Raw genomic sequence first — 19,428 nt, forward strand, 5'->3', positions numbered from 1 at the left:
AGAAGATGGAACTAGTCTCTTCTTACACCTATTTTGTTAATTCTGATGTTGTCACCTTTACGCTGAGAAACCTAACCCCCACCTTATAACAATTCACCCCCTTCCCTAATGAGGACCTTCTTCATGCAATTCTTATCATCGTCAACCTAAAAGTGTACTTATTAAGGGAACTACATATCCATCTCGTAAATTACTCAGAGCCCTCCATGTTTCTTGTCCAGGCAAGTAAATGAAGTTATTTTTAGCAACTTCACATCTTCTGCCTCTACAAAATATTGTGTTGTTGCAATTAAAGCAATTAAGAAAATTAGAGTTCAACAGGTTACACATATCATGCACAGGAGGTTTTACATTACTGCTTCACTAGAATGTTTCTGTCCCATTAATTTCTTAACAGCCCTTTCTGTGACATGATTTCATGCTTCGAAGTCTATCCGACCTCATAGGCTTCCACAGTGCTCAAAATGGAAGCCACTTTTGAATTTCCTTGATAATAAACCTTCCCTTTCATCCCCATGCATAGAAATAACCAAAAGGACCTGGAAATTGACTGCATCAAAGAAAAAACATTGTTACTAAAATTTGCCAACTTTCTATGATTACCTTCACACAAAGAGACATATCTTCTCATTGGAGTAGCTAATCAGGGTGGCCTTTTCATACACCATAATGCCTCGATAAGCTATATTTTGTGTCCTTCTCTATCACATGACCAACTAAAAATCTTTTCAACTGAACTTACAAGCGAATTTTACAATATTTTAGCATATCAATTGAGTGAAATAGGTTGATGTTTTTCATTTTGGTTGATGTGGCAACTAGCAATTGTTGCTTTTATTTAATTTTGTTTTTATTTTGAGTGCATATGATACCTCTCCCTGTGGATAAACATTGTCAGTTAGTTTCAGTTTGGTTTGTGGTCACCAAGCTTCCTATAGGTTTGCTGAGCTGTCGAGCTTTTTTTTTTTTCTTGATCTGTTATTTGCAATAAACCTTGTTAACATATATTGATATATGTGTGACTAAAATGGAAGCTAGATCGACCTTTTCACTGTAGTATGTATTTTATTAACTGATTGCTATAACTATTGGAGAATTCATAGTAATATTTTAGTACCATTAGGAGGACTTAAAAGAACAAATTTCTTCATGTTGAATTATGTATAGAGATTTGTTTGTTCTTAGGGAAATTCTCTTTGTTTGATATTTGAGGTTTAAATAGTTATGTTTTCTTCATTGGGGTATCAAACTTTTGCTAGATGCTTAGGATTGCTGTTTTGTTCCACCAGTTTGATGCAAGACGGTTCATACCATAGTTTCCTTTGGTAACCATTCTTTTGAATTTATTATTTCTGAGGGTATTCTATCCATGTCATTCTGGCTTCTTTTTGCTTGCTTCCTTCTGCTTCTTAAATTTGAAGTTGTATAATGCCATAGAACATGATCACCATTTTATAGAAAGTTGACTGCTCGTCTTTGCTGGATGGTTTGAGGCTGTCTCAGTTGTTCACAATACTGTTATTACTTTGTGCATCACCTGGATGTTTATGCTAGCGCTTATCCATTGGTGTTTATCTGATCTATGTTTTTTTTTTTCCTTCTTTTTCTTTGCATGTGTAGGACTGATAACTCAATAAAGAACCACTGGAATAGTTCGTTAAAGAAAAAGTTAGATTTGTACTTGGCAACCGGTAAACTTCCACCAGTTCCAAAACCTGGTGAGCATAGTGGTTCGAAAGATATAGGGAACCCAGCTAGTGGACAATTATTTCTTTGTTTGAATAAAGGGTCAGATACAAGTACCAAAGCTTTATCAGAAAGTGCTGGTTCCACACATTCTCTCCTGCCTTCTGAACTATGTAAGTTGGAAGAGCGTAGGGAGTGGTTGGGGCCCTCAACCATGCAGGTTTCTTGCTCAGAAACTTTTACAGGTGCATCAATAAGAGAACCTAATAGTTCTACTGCTGAATACCAAGCACAAGCCACGCAAGTGGATAATATCTGCAATGGATCTGATCCAGGAGAAAGGTTTGGAAATGATAGCAACACTGGTGAAATTGATAAAGATAACAAGATACCTGGGATAACTCTGCCCTCTGAACTTTCCTCTACATTTGGTTCTCTCTATTATGAGCCGCCTCAGTTAGAAGATCTTGGTGTTTCTTTAGCTTCTACTCTTTTAAACACGTATGATCCCAATCAGCAGTCATACAACTCGCGGATAGGCACTTCCCCTCTTGGCTATTTCACCCCACCCTTTGTGAGTGGAAAGAGTTCAGGGCAGCATAGCGCTGAATCCATCCTAAAGAATGCAGCGAGGAGCTTCCCTAATACTCCTTCAATTTTGCGAAGAAGAAAAAGAGAAGCAAATACACCTCTTCCACCTGATAGAACTGTGCAAACAGATCAGATAAAAATCCAGGACGGTTCTTGTACTCCTATAGAAGGAAAATATGGAAGTGACCAACAGCCCTTTAAGTCTTCAAATTTGTTGCGGGCAAGTCGATGTAATGATGGTGGAATTGTGCCATATAATGGCAAGATCTTCAATGTTTCTCCTCCATATCGGTTGAGGTCCAAAAGGACGTCAATTATCAAATCTGTGGAGAAGCAGCTTGATTTTACATCGAGGGAAGACAATATTGATGGTAATGCGAAGTCTCTGAGCTTGGCTATCAATAGTAGTTCTCGTAGTGCTGATTGCAACTGCAACCTTCCAAGCATGAAGGGGAGGAAACTGAGTGAGTGTCCAGTTGGACTGGAAATCTTGGCCAGTGACTCAGCCCTCATACAACTAAGTTAGGCATTACCTAAGCACAAACTGTAAGTATGAACTTTGATTAAATTAATGAATGCATATTATTTGGTATATTCTGTTTTCTATGGACATCCTAGAATGCATTATGCAGTTGTTTTCCCTTATAATAGTTTTTTCAGAAAAAGATCCCATGTTATTTGTGAGCAAATCAGCCCTCTTCAATACTCAAATTCTTAATTAACTTTTCATTAGCTTAAATACTTTCGACAACATTAAAAACTAGGTAACTTGTGATGTGGTCATATCATTATTTCATAGGTATAGACTATGTTCTAATTTCACTTTAATTATTTTAATTTTCTTTTTGAATCCATATTATGTGAGTCACAATACTAATACCTTGTTAAATCATTTCATGGAAGTTGTTACTTATATACATTTAAGGAGTATTGTTATATATGTATGTTTGTGTGTGTATGCAAGTATGGATTCCTACATGTATGCGTGCATGTTGATAGGTTTGAGTTTAGATTTTAGGAGAGAATTTGATGCATCTAGTGCACACAAAAAAAAAAAAGCTAAATTATTCTTTTTCGACAAAAAAATATTCATTCTGCCAATTTGCTAACCTTGATAACTGGGACAAGTTTTTTAGTTGTAATAATAATTATATAATCAGCCAATTTTGAGTTGAGATCATAGTTTGCTGTACTAGACTTATCATATGGTACAGGTGTACCATATGTTATCAATAAGGTATCGAGGTTGGGTACACCCTATACTGAGTGTCGATACTAAGGTATGCACCATACTAACACTGACGTTGGAGCGCCCAGCGCACGTGACAACCACACGGGTGGGAGTCCTGACCACATGGGTCACGGGTCCTGGCCACTTAGGTCGTAGATCCCCACTACACGGGTCGCATGTCGTGGTCTTGGAACTAGTTTTTTATAATTAGTTCTTTTCCTATATCAGTTAGGAAAGTTGATGTTAGTTAATTTTAGAAAATTTTGATTTTTTGAGAACTTTTGGTGTTATTAGGAAAGTTAGTAGTTAGGATTCTAGCAAAGTTGACGCCATCACCAGCTGGCCCAAGCCCAAAACATTGCATGAGGTGAGAAGTTTTCATGGCTTAGCTTCTTTTAATTGGCAATTTATCAAGAATTTTAGTTCTATTGTTGTGCAAGTGATTGAGTGCATGAAGGAAGATCAACTTCAGTGGACTAACAAAGACAATAGAGCCTCAAAAAACTAAACAAGATGATTATTGAAGCACCAGTATTAGCGCTTCCAAACTTTGACCTATTATTGGAAGTTAATTGCGATGCTTCCAGTATTAGTATTGGTGCCATCCTCAGCCAAAAAGGCCATCTGATTGCTTTCTTCAATGAGAAGTTGAATGATGCCAAGCTCAAGTATTCAATATATGAAAAAGAATTCTACATTATCTTACACGCTTTGGAGTATTAGTCATTATATACTACATAAGGAGTTTATTCTCTACTCCGTTCATTAGGCGCTCAAGCATTTGAATTTTCAACATAAACTCCGCCGCCAACATGCTGTTTAGAGTGAGTTCCTCCAGCCTTTTCCTTTCCTTCTCAAGTATAAATCAAGTACCCAGAATTGAGTTGTGGATGCTTTGAGTTAATGACATGTGCTTCTTTTTACTATGCAGCTGAAAGTTGTCTGATTTAAATTGTTAAGGAACTGTACGAGAAAGATCTAGATTTTGAGGAGATTTGGAGCTCAATGCTGAAGGTTCATATTGGCAATTTCATCTCCAAGAAGGATTCTTGTTCATGGATAACCAGCTTTGCATGCCTTAATGTTTATTGTGACAAACTATTATCTTTGAAGCCCATGATTGTGGATTTGCTAAACACTTTGGATGAGATAAGACAGTGGTTCTTGTTAAAGAAAATTTCTATTGGCCAAGAATGAAGAAGGATATAATGTGTCATATTGAATGGTGCCGAGTTTGGCACGTTGCCAAGTCAAGGGGCCAGAACACCAAACTCTACTTGCCAATGCTGGTTCTAGAGGTGCCGTGGGAAGATGTGGGCATACCTAGGACTCAATGCAGTAAGGATTCAATTATGTTGGTTGTTGATCGATTCTCCAAGATGGCTCACTTTGTGGCTTGCTAGAAGACTTATGATGCTTCTTACATTGCTGAACTCTGTTTCCATGAGATCATGCACCTTCATGATATTCCTAGAATGATTACATCTGATAGGGATGTGAAGTTTATGAGTCGCTTTTGGTGAACCTTATGGTTGAAAATGGATACTCAACTTTAATTTAGCTCAACTAACCATCCTCAGACAAACAGTTTGACTAAAACTGTGAATTGAAGTTTAGAGAATCTAATGAGAAGTTTCATTGGTAACCATGTGCGCTGGTAGGATCTTTTATTGACTCAAATTGAATTTGCCTACAATAATTCAGTGAGCCAAGAAATTGGGAAGTGTTCATTTAAAGTTATCTATGACAGACAACTTTTAAGTTCATTAGACCTTGCGCCCTTACCAATGACGTGCCAATTCAATAGAGATGCTAATGCATGAGCTAAGAAAATCAAGAACCTACACGAAAAGGTGTGAGAAAGGATTCTTCGATAAATAGCAAAATACTAGCATCAAGCCAACAAGCACGAGAAACCTGTCGTCTTCAAAGAAAGTGACCTTGTTTGGGCACACTTGAGGAAAGAATGATTCCCTTCCAAGAATTCTAAGTTATCTCCTTGAGCAAATGGCACTTTCAAAGTTCTAAAATGCATCAATGACAATGCCTATAAAATTGAATTTTCTAGAGATTATGGAGAATCTGCAACCTTCAATGTAGCTGACCAATTTGACCTATTGCCTTACTATGAAGACTAGGAAGACTAAGAAGACCTAGATTCAATGGCGAGTTTTCTCCAACTAGAGTATGATGCCGGAGCGCTTAGCGCACATGATGGCCATACAGGTCGCAAGTGCCGGCTGTGTGGGTCCCAGCTGCATAAGTGATAGATCTTGGCCGTATGGGTCATGGATCTCGGCTGCACGAGTCATTAGTCCCATACGTATGAGTCCCAGGACACAACTAGTTTTTAATGATTAGTTATTTTCTTATCTCAGTAAAGAAAGTTGTAGTTAATTTTAGAGGGTGTTGATTTTTTATGAATTTTTTTTTAGAACCTTTGATGTTATAAGAAAAATTAGTAGTTAGGATTCTTCGAGTTAAAATAGGATTTGAAATCCCACATTAAAATGTTGAAAGAAAGAGTCCCTTTGTACTATTTATAGATATCCTTACTAGGGCCCCTTTTGTAGTCAACACCGAAAATCATTGAGTCGTGAAAATGCTATTGTGCAAATTATTCTCCCCTTATTTTCTCTCTACTCTATCTCCTCCCTTTTGGTGGATTTGTAGGGTTTGCGAATGAGCATTATGAGAGCTGTATCCTTGGAGTGGTTTGCCAAGGTGGTGTCTTTTGATCTTGGAAGAGAGTGATTTGCCTCTGCTCCTCTTCTAGCTACCATCTTCTTTGTGTTGTATATGTGTGGTAGAGTTTTTACCTTGTCACAATCGGTTATGCTGACATACCCTTCCTCTTTCGAGTTTTGAGCCAAAGTTAAACACCTCTCCGGCGTCAAACACTCAATATGGGTTATACCAGCTGGATATCAATAGAGGGTACAACTGAGATTGCAAACCTTGCTCGAGATATCTAAGAAACTTATAACTTTATAATAAATTCTCTTGTATTGCATGAATTGCATGTGTTATTTGCAACCATGATTCTGTATGATAATTAACTTATCAGATGTGTTTGTTGTAGTGGTGTAAGTGATGGATGAGACAGATAGCCACTTAATTGTGTTTCATTGTTGACAGAAGAGTGCTCAAAATCTGCCCAGTTTAACTTGAATATTTAAAAGCTTATTCGATTCTTTCTGCATATGTTACATGAATGTAATCATTTATTAACGTGGTGAATGGAGAAAGCCATATACCTCTTCATTGATATGGCGTTTTAAATAGTAGTTTGGCAAATGGGAGGGGCATTTGTTACTTGCTTTGATGTTTGTGAGTTGGGTTTCAGAGCATCCAACCACATGATCAGCAGGATACTACAATCTATTTGTGTCTCAAAATTTTCCTATTGCAGGCTCAACGTCCTTTTAGTTCCTTCCTGATTATCACTTTTTCTGTCTCAGCTGAAATGAGAGCTACTAGCTCTCCGGCAACTCTGGATTTGATGTTTGGAGTCCCATTTGCTTCTGTTCTGACTATGTTGTGGTTATTAATTGATTGTTGATTATGTTCTGTTGCTTGTTGATGTAGGTTTATAGTGCTGCATTGATCCAGAAGGATTGAAGACTTGAGATGTCTTCATCACCTCAAATATAGCTCCAGACTACAAATTTTGAGTAGAAGTCCTGTTGCAGATGGACACTTTGGACAAAACCAGTGTCTCTGCATCATACAACGAGGGAGAAAACCAAGAAAGCTTGCACGTTCCACTGTTAACTGTATGGATGATAGCTCTCATGTTGCATGGAGTTTTTTAGTGCAGAACCAGGATCCACGTCAAGTCAAGTTAGAAAAGGAATCACTTGTAGATAAACGTTCTCAAAAGGATAAGGTGCTCTAGAAACCTGGAGTTGAATAAGAGCTTCAGTTAGAAGAATTATCTACGTCAGGTTGCAATGCCAAGAATCAGCTCCTATATTTCACTATTACTATTGTTGTTTATAATCCACAAAATGAGACTAGTGAAAACTTTTGTTGGAACCTCTATACTTCATGCAGCATCTGTAATAGTAATAAGCTCGGCTTGTTTTAAGAATTGTATCATTTTAATGGCTGGCCAAGTCTGGATTCTTTATGCTTTCAGATATTTTGAAAGGTAAAAAAATACCGAGATAACAAAAGTTATCAACATTGAGTTATAAATACAAGCAAATCAAAGACGCATGATAGCAGGAGCATGTTAGCATTGACAAATTTTTGCAGTGCAAAAATAAAAAAAGAGAAAAAAATGTAGAGGAGAGAAAGAACATGAAATTTTGAAACCAAGGTTTTCATGGAAAGAAGAAATGTGCCTCATAACTAAGCATGCAGCAACACTTCAGGGTCTAACTGCTTAGATCAAAAGCAAGAACAAACTTCTTTTCATAATTTAATTTTCCAATCAAAACGTCTTGGTCCATATTTGATGTCATACAGGAAAAGAGAGCTTGAGCCATGAATATCCGTACTCCATAGATTTAAATTTTAATTACCTAAGCTATTTCCAGTGATCCAAAAAACCCACATGAATGCTCAATTCAGGCAATTGAAAGGTAATCACTTAACAAAGTTGACAACCGTGAATTTACATGGTCGAGAAAAGATACCATGTATCGTCTCTTGAAAAGATCATCCTAGTCTTTGGTAAGCAACTTAATAAAATAAAATCAAATATCATAGTTTTTTACTGAATCCTCATACGATTCCTCAGACGCCATAACATCAAAGACATAATAATGGGAAGAGAATTATCATGCCATCGTTTTCGTGTCCTTTCTAATTGTTTCATTGTACTAATTGCAACAAATGAAGCCAAGGTAAGCATATAATATCATATATAACTGATAAGAGATCCATTCTCAACAGCTGCAGCAAATGCACAAGAAGAGATCCATTCTCGTTTCTCCTCTCGTGCTTTTTATATAACTGTAAGTGGGGGGAAGACTTCTTTAGCAAGGAGCCGTGAACGTTGCAGCAATATAAACATATCAAAGGAACATTATATACATTCCGCGTGCACCAACAGGTAAGGAGTTCATCTTGTCTTCGACTGCAATTTTGTCAGAGAGACCATTTCGATGGTGTAGGAGCGTGTTTTCCAGCTTTTTCCTCAAAATTGTCTGCAATCACAATACCATGTAACCTCTGGAGGCAGATCATCTATATGGAGTTGGATTCTGTATTCCAGCTGTTGTCAAAGTTCTTCGAGTACATTAGCAGCCTAGCCTGAGGGATCATATACAATAAAAGGATAGTTGAACTGAATAAGACTGGCCCATTGAAATGTAACCTTTTACTTTCAAAATAATTGAGATATGAGGACAAGATAAAGCATGGTTGTTTCCGTCGTCCACTGAGAAAACCAAGAACAATATCATACTGACTGGTCTAGACCACAACAATACATTCATCAACTAATACTCAGTTCTATAGAGAGAAGATAACAATAATAAAAGACTCGAGGATCAGATCAAGCAACCTCAAATGCCTTCCTACCATAATTTCACCTCACCGGCCATCGATGTCGGTCCCCGGCCATGGACGACAGCCCATCTGGTCGAGAAACTTGGTCAGCCGGATGTGCTTTGCGGCCCACTGCTCCGCTAATTTCTGTTCCTTGGCTTCAGCATCCCTCCTCAATCCTAGAATCTGCTCCTTGTACTCCGCTTCAATCCTCTCCAGTGCCAGCTGCTGCTCCTCCCGGAGCGCCCTCACCTTGGCCTCAATCTCCTCCATCTTCTCCCTCCTCTTGCAAGCCTTCTCCGACTCCAGCTGCAGCTCAACCCTCTTCAGCCTCCATGCCGCTTCCTTCTTGTGCGCCGCCCAAGCACGATGACCTTCGTCCAACTCCCTGCAGCACTCTAACAGCTCGGAGACCATCTGACCACCGATCGAAGGAACACCCGACACCATGCTCTGCTGCGAACTGGCCGAGCCCTTGCTATTAGTATCTGCTCCTCGATCTGTTTGAAGCCAGGGTATTGAAGCAGGAGGCGTGGTGGAAGGTGAGAGAGTGAGAGCAACAGAAGGCGAGGACGGTCTGTGGGAGCTGCTGGAGTTTGAAAGCCATGGAGGAAGCAATGGTCCAGCCATAAGCAATGGGGTGATCTGGCGCTCTCTAACCAGCTTCTCTGCGAAGTTCTCGAGAATCCGATCGTACTTTCCCTGCTCGAACGAGCTCACAACAGGATTGATGCTCTCTCTCTGCTCCCTTTGCTGCTTCTCCTTGAAGACTTCCCACCACTTGCCAAGCCTCTTGGCGGTGCGGCCGGGGATCTCAGCAGCTATCCTCTTCCACTTGTTGCCGTGCTTGGCCTGGAGCTTGATCACAAGGTGCTGTTCCTCCTCAGTCAGAGAGCCCCTCTTGATCCCAGGCTTGAGATAGTTCTTCCACCTCTCCAAGCAGGACTTGGCATCCCTGTTAAGAGGCACATTCATTCGCTGCGACACAAGGTTCCACTCCCGGGGTCCATACTGCTTCACGTATGCGCACAGGACTGCATCCTCTTCAGCTCTCCACCGCTGCCTGTCCTTCATTTGCAGTGGCCACCACCCATCGCCTCCAATTCCTCATAACGTATCTGAAAACAAAGGCAGCCAGAGTAGAGTATATTGACCTGATAACAGCTGGTGCAAGAATCCCAAAGGGTTCGAGAAGGGATTGATAGAGACAAATCATGAAGATATAACCATGAAATATTACTATGAAACTAGCAAAAAAGGAAAAAAAAAAAAAAGAGAGAGAGAGAGTTTAGGCTAGATCACCAAGGAAAATTCAATCGTTGTGAAGCATTAGCACGCAAGGTACTATATTCTGTGCTGTAAAGAATTGAACATGTAAATGAATGCTTTTAATATCTATCTATTAGAGAGCACATGTATTGGAAAACTTTTAGGATCTAAAGGAGGACTAGATTTCAGATAACCCACAGTCACTGATAACAATGACAGAAAACCAAAGATGCCCATGATCGTTCCATCACACAAGGTGGCGACCATCATAGAAACAGTATTGCAACTACTTAATAATAGAGCATATATATATATATATATATATATCAACGTTTTCCGAATAGTGTTGAATAGTTTTATAGTGAACTAAATCGTTAAGCAAGGGATTATGATTGGTTCCTGTCTGCACGGAAGCATGACAAAACAGCGAAGATGGAGAGATGGACGCAGATATGCATTCAGAAATGGGAAGATAACTTAAAACAAGTATGAAAACGATCTAATGTGGACATCGACTGTAATCACAAATGGCTTTTTCTGATATGCTACATGGTTATATGTTTATTTAGAAAAATGGAAACAGGGATGTACTCATGTTTTGTTTAACTGGAACGCAGCAAGCGGCCAAAGAAATGGTTCTCTGCGGAATGGTCGAACATCACCAATAGATGTCTTAAAATCCAGCTATAACTGTGTAAGTATAATTGTAACATATAATTAGTACAACAACAGTTAAGTAGAGAGAGAGAGAGAGAGAGAGAGGGAAGGTCCTACTTGTGGGAAAAAAGCAAGCATGAATCACAAAAGACGCACAACGGCTGTAGTACTAATCTTTTCCTCACTCAATATTAGCTAGTATATCTGTCATCCAGAGCAAAGATTTGCGAGATTTTACACGGGCATCATCATTATATTAAACAACTCAACACCAACAGAAGATCCGTGTCATATGAGTACTTTAAATAAATCAGGATCCAGGGGTCAACTAGTGGAATAAAGGAGTAAGCGACACGACATGAATCGGTGGTAGATCCAAGAGATACGGAAGCAAGTTTTTAGTTGACGAGAAACATTATTATTATATTATAAGCTAAATTTGCCATGATGGAAACAGCGTTAGGAAGCTAGAAACGTGGTTCAGAACCATGCAAAAGTACTCCACATACATAGATAAGACATGAACCAGTTTTAGCCCAAGACGCCATTCTTGTCCATTCCTCGTCAGCTTGATCATTTCAAGTTCTCGAAAAGATATGAACTGGTTCAGTTATATTACATTAAAGTATAGAGCAGAAGAAGAGAGAAACAGAGCAGGAAAACTTCTTATATTCAACGCCCGCACGCTTGCTCCAGTGGTATCACCCTTGCCACTTGTACAAGAGGGTAAGAGGGCAGAGGTTCGATTCTAGTTGGAGACAGCCCGTGAGGGTACGGAGTAGAAGGTAAGGATTAGCCCCTCCTAACTCAACCAAAAAGAGGGAAAATAAGTTACCACATTCCACGTTAGCTTCCTTTCCACTAGTTTTCTCAAGGATTAGAAGTCATCTCTAATTTCCAAAGATTCACAAATAAATGAAAGATAACCACAAATAAAACGGCGAGAGAGAGGTAAAGAGATCTCTTACGGCTCCAAAAATTTCCGGCGCCGTCTTCCTTCAAGTCCAGAGGCCAACAAGGAGCAAAGGCCAACAGTAATGCGAGATGGGAAGCTTAGAGAGATGATGATGACGACGACGACGAAAGGGAAAAGGGAGAATGGGAGCGAGTAAGAAGGTGCGGCATAAATAGCGGGGAGGGACAGGAGAGAGGGCCCTGACAGCAGCGGAAAGGAAGGGCACGCGAAGGGAAAAGACGAAGGCTTTCTGGGGCCCGTGGACTGGGGGCCGCGACTCGGTCACTCGGACAACAGTTTGGGGTTGGTTCGGTGGTGACGTCAGAGGGGAATGTGCTGGCGTCATCCTGGGGAGCCGGAGGAAGAACGAGCCCCACCCCTTTCCCATCGAGATCGAATAGTTATTTCAAAAGGCCAAAAAAACCCCGTTACATCTTTTCGTGCTGCCCGGCAGAGAGTGGCGGGAGAAAAGCTGGGAAAAACCTAACCCTCGCCCGACCGGGACACCAGCCACCATTCATCGATAACGTGTGATGTCTCGTTTCTACAACACAGTCTTACTGGGGTCCATTTTGTAACCAATTAGCTAATAACACGTTGCAAAGATAGCTGCTTGCTGGCTGCGACAAGACAGCTGATGCTTCGCCTCGTTACCCAAAATCGAGCAGATAGAGCATAACGGTAAAGCTGGTGATCCCAGTCGATATTTTGATCACTTTTTTTAGAATAATAACGTTTACGGGGTAGGGGGAGAAAAAGAAAAAGAAAAAAAAAAAACCAAAAACAAAAACAAAAGGGCGGGCGAAAAAGGAGTAAGTAAATCGGAGGGGATCGAGGTGGCGCTCTCCTTATTCGTGCTAAGCAATTATTTATGGCACCCGGAGTGGTGCGGGCGTTAACCACTAACATCCCCTCTCAATTAACGCAGGGTCTCTAATTTCCAAGACCTCCGACCTTCTGAATGGTCGGCACGTCCGACCGAGGAGCCAAACGGCAAAAGCCGGCAAAAATAAAAAATAAAAAAGCAGTCGGGTCACCGTCACGTTTTTACCTTAAGCCCGGATCCCTCGGGTACGGACAACTCCTTTTACCTCCCTAATAGGAAATGGACTGGAGCTGGCGGGTAGGGGAGCCTGTGATCTCCGCCCCGGTACGGACGGGATCTTCGCCTCTCCGAAGAGCGCCATCATTAGGGGGGAGAGGGGAAGAGGTGCGTAGTTACTGAAGGGTAGAGGTGGAGGGGACTGTACTCCGCGTTTCGCGGCACAAGGAGACAAGGCGATGTGGACTCGACCTCCCGGCCACTCCTCTCAAGGTGTCAGCGAGTGGTAACGTCGCTCTCCTGCCGCGGCGGGCCCCACCTCCTCGATCGGTAGAAGACTGCAAGTACGCGGAGGGTCGTCCATCTGCCCTCCGGTCCTCTCCCTGTAGCTCCTCCGTTTCCTCCCGGACAGCCCGATGACGTGTTGAATTGTGACTGGTCGGGGTGCGGAACCCGTCATCTGTTTCACATGCATGGCCCCTGTGGACCCCACAACGTGTGGTACGGCATCTCAGCGAATCTGGCCGGTTGGGTGTCAGACGGACCAGCGACGACTTCCCTTGTTGTATCATCGTAAATGCTGAGCTGCAGTCCCGCCAATGGAGGTGTGGGGGTGGGGGTGGGGGTGGGGGTAGCTGGTTTTCCGTTTGAACTAGCGGTCTGGCACGAGGGACGTATGGCGGGATCACGTCAAACCGCTTCGGCTTTGTGAGAGAACGGGTCCACGCTGTGATCCCACACACGGACGATGGCGTACCGGACTACCCGTGCCTGATTGTGTACCTGCATAAAGTGTTAAATTCATACACCATATCCAAGTTCATAACTGGCCGGTGCCGACACGTTCCGCTAATCAATGCCTCGAGCCGGATTTGAGATAAATCGTGAAAATAATCGCATGTTTTTTCTCCTTTCTTTTATCCCTCGTCGTACAACAACTTTAATGACTTCTTTTATCTTCGATTATATAGTCGACCGACAGGAGTTTCAGCTACTAGAATCATCTAGACCCAGATATTTAGAAAAAGGGATCGATCATTAGAATTCCAACCCAAAACCTCCTTCGATGAGGAAAGCTACACCATTTTAACCCCGCGATTTTTGACAATTTTTTTGTACTATTTTTTTATGGTCACGAAGAGGCAGCCTATTATTTCGATGGTAGCTTTGGGCAATATTTTCATGAAAACCACTTAAACTGGGAATTAAGATCAGCAGAATGTGCGCCTGATATTTGCCCCCATTGGAAAGCAAACCTATGTCACTTCGCAAACAAGTGGACAACCCTCCACATTTTCCTCTCGATATGGAACATGCTAGACGTATTACATGCGTTCTGACGAGTTATTAGCAATGATGGTGTGACCAGCACATGATAACTAATATTTGAGCTGTTATAGAACATAATAACAATTATTGCGGCCAATCTCTTTATCGTCCGTTCGTCGGAAACGAGCACCTGTAAGAAAAGTTCACACTGATCGGAGATACTTCTGGCGGAGACCCTCCGACGGTCAAATCAGAGAGGAGACTAGGCAACAATAGAAAAGAATCAGGAGCTCAGCGGGAGAGGGCCAGAGCAAGAGAGAGAGAGAGAGCTCAGGGGCTTAGAAAAAAAATCTCCTCCAACATCGTTGCCTTTCCCGTTTTATAGTAGAGCACGGCGTGGTCCCGCCATTAATGACGCAGACAACCGGAGAGTTGTCAAATCGTCGGAGGCTGTCAAAGTTACCGCGGACTGACAAGTCACCGTAGGCTATCAAATCACTGAGGCTGACCTATGTCCTTGGCAGGATGATGCCCCCAGGGCGGTCACGTCGCATGTCCTTGTCAGGACAGCAGTCCATAGCAGTCGTACGGCGTTTGGGGGAGCTGACTGACCATACGTCGGCATTCGACTGCGGGACGTTGGGTGAACACCCGGAGACACCGTCGGCTGGTCTGGCGCATTGCGGGAGTCGGACGTCGGCTGCCACCCCCGCCCGATAGTGGGTCAGTAATCTGGGCTCCGTCGCTCGGCTAGTCGGGAACAGAACGGGTCTGCCCGATCGGCACACCTTCGGTCGGATAAGGTCGGCGGCTACTGTCGGTAGTCGTCGGTCGGTGCGACCGGTAGAGTCGGACGTCGGTCGGACAGGCCCGAGGATGAGTCGGCATAAAAGGGGTCGGTCGGTATATCCCAACAGTTGCCCCCCCACTCCTGAGTCGAAAGTCGTGCTGGCCAGCGTTTCAGCGTGGGCGACGGCTTCGGGCGAAAGGAGTAGATATCCATCACATCATGCTCCGACTCTGGTGACCGTACCAATGATCGGTCCAGCGTCAGACGTCCCATTGGTGTCAGATGTCCCATTGGGAACAGGAACCATCGTTTCTGCCGTCTCCTCGGGAACACAAACCGCCGTCGGTTAGTGAATCCTGAGATGCGATTTTTTTGCCACGTGGCAGGGGGCCATTGGGCCGAACCCGTTCAGGCGGATGGAGGCGACGTGGCTTGATCTGGGGTAGGTGCGTCGAATCATCGAATCGAGGAAAGGTCCAGATGCTGCCACATGTCAAAATTCGGGAGACCCTCGTTGGGCGTGCTCTCATTCCGGCCATCGAGGAGCACTATATATAGGGTCACCTGTATCCAAAACTCCACTTTTCACAGCCCTGTTGCCGAGACTCTGGTCGAGTGATCCCCCAGTTCCAAGTTCCAGGTAGTTGTGCTTGTCTCCTTCCTCGGGAAGCTTTCCTCGAGATTTTTGCCTCCTTGCATCTTTGGCTTCCTTCGCTCCCTTTGGACCTCTTTTCTTCTTCTTCTTCTTCATCCTCCGACCTCAGTTCTAGCATCATGGCCAGAACCTCTCTGCGAGAAAGTCAGTCGGAGAACCCGACCGACGACTCACAATCGACTCCGGATGTGGAGGTTTCTTCACTTTCGGGGGCAAACGTTGAATGGCTCAGGGAGCAATACAGTATCCTGGAGCAGTTCGAGCTCTTCGCCCCTGGGGCTGAGGGTCGAGTTAACAACCCGCCTCCGGGTCAGATGGCCTTCTATATTGAGGACCTTCAGGCAGGTCTTCATTTTTCGATTTTGGAGTTCGTCCGAAACGTCTTAAATTACTACGGGCTCTGTCCGGCGCAACTGGCGCCGAACTCAGTTCGGCTGGTAATCAGTTTCGCCTTGCTGTGTCGACTGTTGCCGACCCATTCTCGTATTTTCCTCTTCCTGGCATTCTTTGTCCTCCGACCCCACCCGAAGGCCCGAGGGTAGTGGTTCTTCAACCCCTGGAAGGGTCTCTCGTTTATCACTGGTCTTCTATCGTCAATCCATGGATGGAAGAATCAGTTTTTCTTTGCTTCTTCTCCACTTCCTTGGGGGTTTCCTTCCCGCTGGGGGGACCCTCGGACTCAGCCGAATGAGAACAGTCGGGTGGAGGACGGAGACCGAGAGGACTCCCACCGACTGAAGGATATCTCGGTGCCGAAGCAGGGGAGCTCATCACCGAGCAAGCTCTGTACGATGCCGGCCTAAGCTCGATTCTTCGTTTAGGTACATCTCAGTCTGTCATTTTTTATCTTTTTTCTCTGTCTTTGGACTGGTGCTGATCCTCTGTTAAAATTGCAGACATGTCGCCGAGGATGAGGCTAACGGATGCCGACATTCGGCAACATGCAGTGAGGAAGAGGCCGGCTATCGGGGTCGGGCCCTCGCGGCATCCTAAGAGGCCTCAGACAGCATCGTCAACCGACCCTGCGACGACGGGAGCGCAGCCCGACTCCGAACGTGCGTCAAGCCATGAGCCGGTTATTGCACTGTCGGTGCTGACGATGCCTCCCGAAGCGCCGTCCGAGGAACGGGAGGCCGAGGGAGCAGCCGAAGATGTGCCGGCTGCACAGCCCACAGAAGAGGTTCGGGCCAAAACACACGAGCCCGAACGACCTGCGTCGACGACCGTCGCAGCTTCGGGAGGGACCCAGTCGAACTCCAGCCTCCCATCTTTTCCTGACTTCAGGGCCTGGGCGGCCAAACGAGGGAAGGCCCCGATGGCGCCAGGCGATGACAGAAGGTCGGCCGACCGTGCCGCATCATCTGACATCCAACTTCCCGAAGAAGCGTCAGCCCTGGCCAACCATGATTTGGCCAGGATGTTATGTCAGGCGACCATCCTCCCGACCGATCGGGAGATAATGAAGAATCGGCAGGTGTCCGACATGCTTTCTTCCTTCTACCCGACCATGATCCAGGTGAGCTTCTCTCCTTCACTTTTCATTTTCATCATTGTCTTCTATCAGTTCGGTCTTCTGACGATTGACCTGTTATTTGCAGCTGATCTACAATATGTCCGAGCTGGAGGTCGGGTATCGAAGGTTCGGCGATTTTCTGGCGGCCTGGAAAAATAGGGCCGAGGCCGTCGAGGCCGAGAAGGCGACAATGGTCGAGCAGCTGAAGCAGACGGTCGACCGTGAGGCTCGGCTCGAGGAGGAGATCTCCCATCTTATCGATGCCCTGGCTACCTCAGGGGCCGAACTACAGTCGGCTCGCGAGGAAGTCAAACGAAAGTCCCGTACCGCTCGCCGGCTGCGGCGTGAACGGGATGGTTGCGTCGGTGAGCTCAAAATCGAGCGCGAGCAACTCCGGGTGAGTCCGGGGAATCTCGCCAAGGCCGAGGAGAATTTGTCCACCGCTTAAGCCGATGCAGACATAGCGAGGGCAGAGGTAGAGTCGACGAAAGAGGTGATGAGTCGGGCTGTGGAGGACTTCCGCGGCTCCGACGAATATCGGGAGGAGCTCCTGGAGAGCGATTTCGCCTCGTACCAAGTGGAGTACGAGGATGCCCGGGGCGTGATCCAGGGTCTGTATCCGGAGCTTGACCTCAGTAGCGTCGTTCCCCCAAGGTCGGAGGGCCAAGTCACAAGAGAGATGGCCGATCCGACATCGGAAGATCACACTGCCATGGAGGAAGCCGTTCTGGATCAGGTTACCGAAGGTGAGGCAGCTCCGACCCCCGATGCTACTCCGACCCGAGCGGCCACGTCGATCGCCCCCGAACTTCTCCCGATAGAAGAAGCTGACTCCGACGAGTAGTCAGAGCATCTTTTATTTTTGTTTTCATTTAGCGTACTTGTAATCGGGCTTCGGCCCAATTTTGTAAATTCAGTTCATACTTGAATAAAATTGAGAACTTTTCAACTTTTTTTCCTTTATGCATCCTGAAATGTATCTTGGAATGTATGTTTCGCCGAAACGCTCTCGAGCGTATAGGTCGTAGGCCCGACGTACCATGTTAGGACGTTCGATAAGATCCCGGATAGTTAGTCGGGATAGCCGGTAGCGCGTGTCACGATAAAGGCAGAGCCAGCTTTGATTTTAGATCGACGTCCTGACTGTCGTACGACCCGACAGTCGAGAGTCTAAGTCGAGCATCCGTTGCCCAGACCTGAGTCGGGCATGTTTGTTGAGTCGGGTGGCGTAGCTCTTTGACCCGATCATCCCGTAGAGTCTGAATAGTGTCCGATGCATTCGGTTAAGATAACGATGACAAGTCGGTCATCCATTACCCGATTCTTTATCGGGCGTATACGTCGCGACGTATGATAAATGGTGGTAAGCCGAATACCCTTCGATCGATCGTGACCTGGTCGATATGTCGCGAACGCGACGTTGGTCGCGTTGGCATTTTGCCTTTCTTGGCTGGAGCCAAGTCAGCAAGTTAGCCAGTCATCTTGCTCGAGAGTTGACTGTGGAAGGAGCGTGGCTTCAACTTAGGGGGGTTTCATCGCCATCGCTAGCCTTCCACCAACGTAGATATATCGGTTCTCGTAAGAGTCCAACGCATCGTCGGTGATCGGGCCACAGATTTTTGATGGAACGTTGGACCCAAGTCGGGGCGTCGGGGCTCATACTACTGGTGAGCGCCGGCCCACAATCGGAGAGCCAAAATTCTAGACTCCGGGGTTTTGAAATTGAGTTTGTATTCCGAACAAGGATACACAGGGTTCACTGGTAGTACAATCTCAGGTTGTCGATGTTCCAAGTCCAGGGAACGGCCATTCCTTCTAGAGTCTCCAGTCAGTAGGCTCTCGGTCTGTAGGTGTCCGCTATCTTGCGGGGTCCTTCCCAGTTCGGAGACAATTTCTCTTGGTCCAAAGGCTTCGAAACCTCCGCCTTCCTTAAGACCAGGTCTCCGGGCCTGAAAAACATTGGCTTAACCTTAGCATTATAGTATCGGGCCACTCTTTGTCGGTAGGAAGCCATGTGGAGTTGAGCCTCATGTCGGAGTTCGGGTAGGAGGTCCAAGTCGGCTCTTCGACACTCGGAGTTGCCCGACTCGCAGTACTGCTCAACTCTAGTCGATGGTAGCCTAATCTCGAGTGCAATCATCATCTTCGTCCCATAGGTCAAGCTGAAAGGAGATTCTCCGATCGGGGCACGGGGTGTCGTCCGGTATGCCCACAGGATGGAATTCAATTCCTTGACCCAGAGGCCTTTGCCTTCATTCAGTCGGATCTTCA

At 44.7% G+C, this 19,428-nt stretch overlaps 2 protein-coding genes across 7 annotated transcripts in view; one reads left to right on the forward strand and one right to left on the reverse strand.

Moving 5' to 3' along the window:
• LOC105052225 (transcription factor MYB3R-3) overlaps positions 1 to 7,640 on the forward strand; it is a 31,691-nt gene extending 24,051 nt beyond the window's left edge. For 3 of the 4 annotated variants that reach the window (XM_010932963.4, XM_010932965.4, XM_010932964.4), the window contains 2 exons: positions 1,621 to 2,823; positions 7,097 to 7,640. In XM_010932963.4, coding sequence (XP_010931265.1) covers positions 1,621 to 2,803 — 1,183 coding nt within the window. In that variant the 3' untranslated portion in view covers positions 2,804 to 2,823; positions 7,097 to 7,640. Of the gene's footprint in view, positions 1 to 1,620; positions 2,824 to 4,277; positions 4,333 to 4,439; positions 7,072 to 7,096 lie in introns of those variants that run through there. The other variant, XR_833338.4, reaches the window with a different exon arrangement.
• A 652-nt stretch (positions 7,641 to 8,292) lies between these two features.
• Positions 8,293 to 13,085, reverse strand: LOC105052226 (transcription factor AS1). Of its 3 annotated transcripts, XM_019853469.3 has the most exons (3): positions 11,902 to 12,101; positions 11,443 to 11,735; positions 8,293 to 10,125 (listed from the first exon to the last, which is right to left on the reverse strand). In XM_019853469.3, the coding sequence occupies exon 3, from the start codon at positions 10,079 to 10,081 to the stop codon at positions 9,053 to 9,055; it is 1,029 nt and encodes a 342-aa protein (XP_019709028.1). In that variant the 5' UTR covers positions 10,082 to 10,125; positions 11,443 to 11,735; positions 11,902 to 12,101; the 3' UTR covers positions 8,293 to 9,052. The 3 variants fall into 3 exon arrangements, with proteins under 3 accessions (XP_019709028.1, XP_010931270.1, XP_010931269.1); XM_010932968.4 differs by lacking the exons at positions 11,443 to 11,735; positions 11,902 to 12,101 and adding an exon at positions 12,940 to 13,085; XM_010932967.4 differs by lacking the exon at positions 11,443 to 11,735 and having other exon boundaries at positions 11,902 to 12,097.
• Between the last annotated feature and the right edge of the window lie 6,343 nt (positions 13,086 to 19,428).

The sequence above is a fragment of the Elaeis guineensis genome, chromosome 10 (genome assembly GCF_000442705.2).
Source record: "Elaeis guineensis isolate ETL-2024a chromosome 10, EG11, whole genome shotgun sequence".
Classification (NCBI taxonomy): Eukaryota; Viridiplantae; Streptophyta; class Magnoliopsida; order Arecales; family Arecaceae; genus Elaeis; species Elaeis guineensis.

Bases quoted from the DNA above. Each gene is read 5' to 3' on its own strand.
- LOC105052226 (XM_010932968.4), bottom strand. From the start codon at position 10,081: ATGAAGGACAGGCAGCGGTGGAGAGCTGAAGAGGATGCAGTCCTGTGC.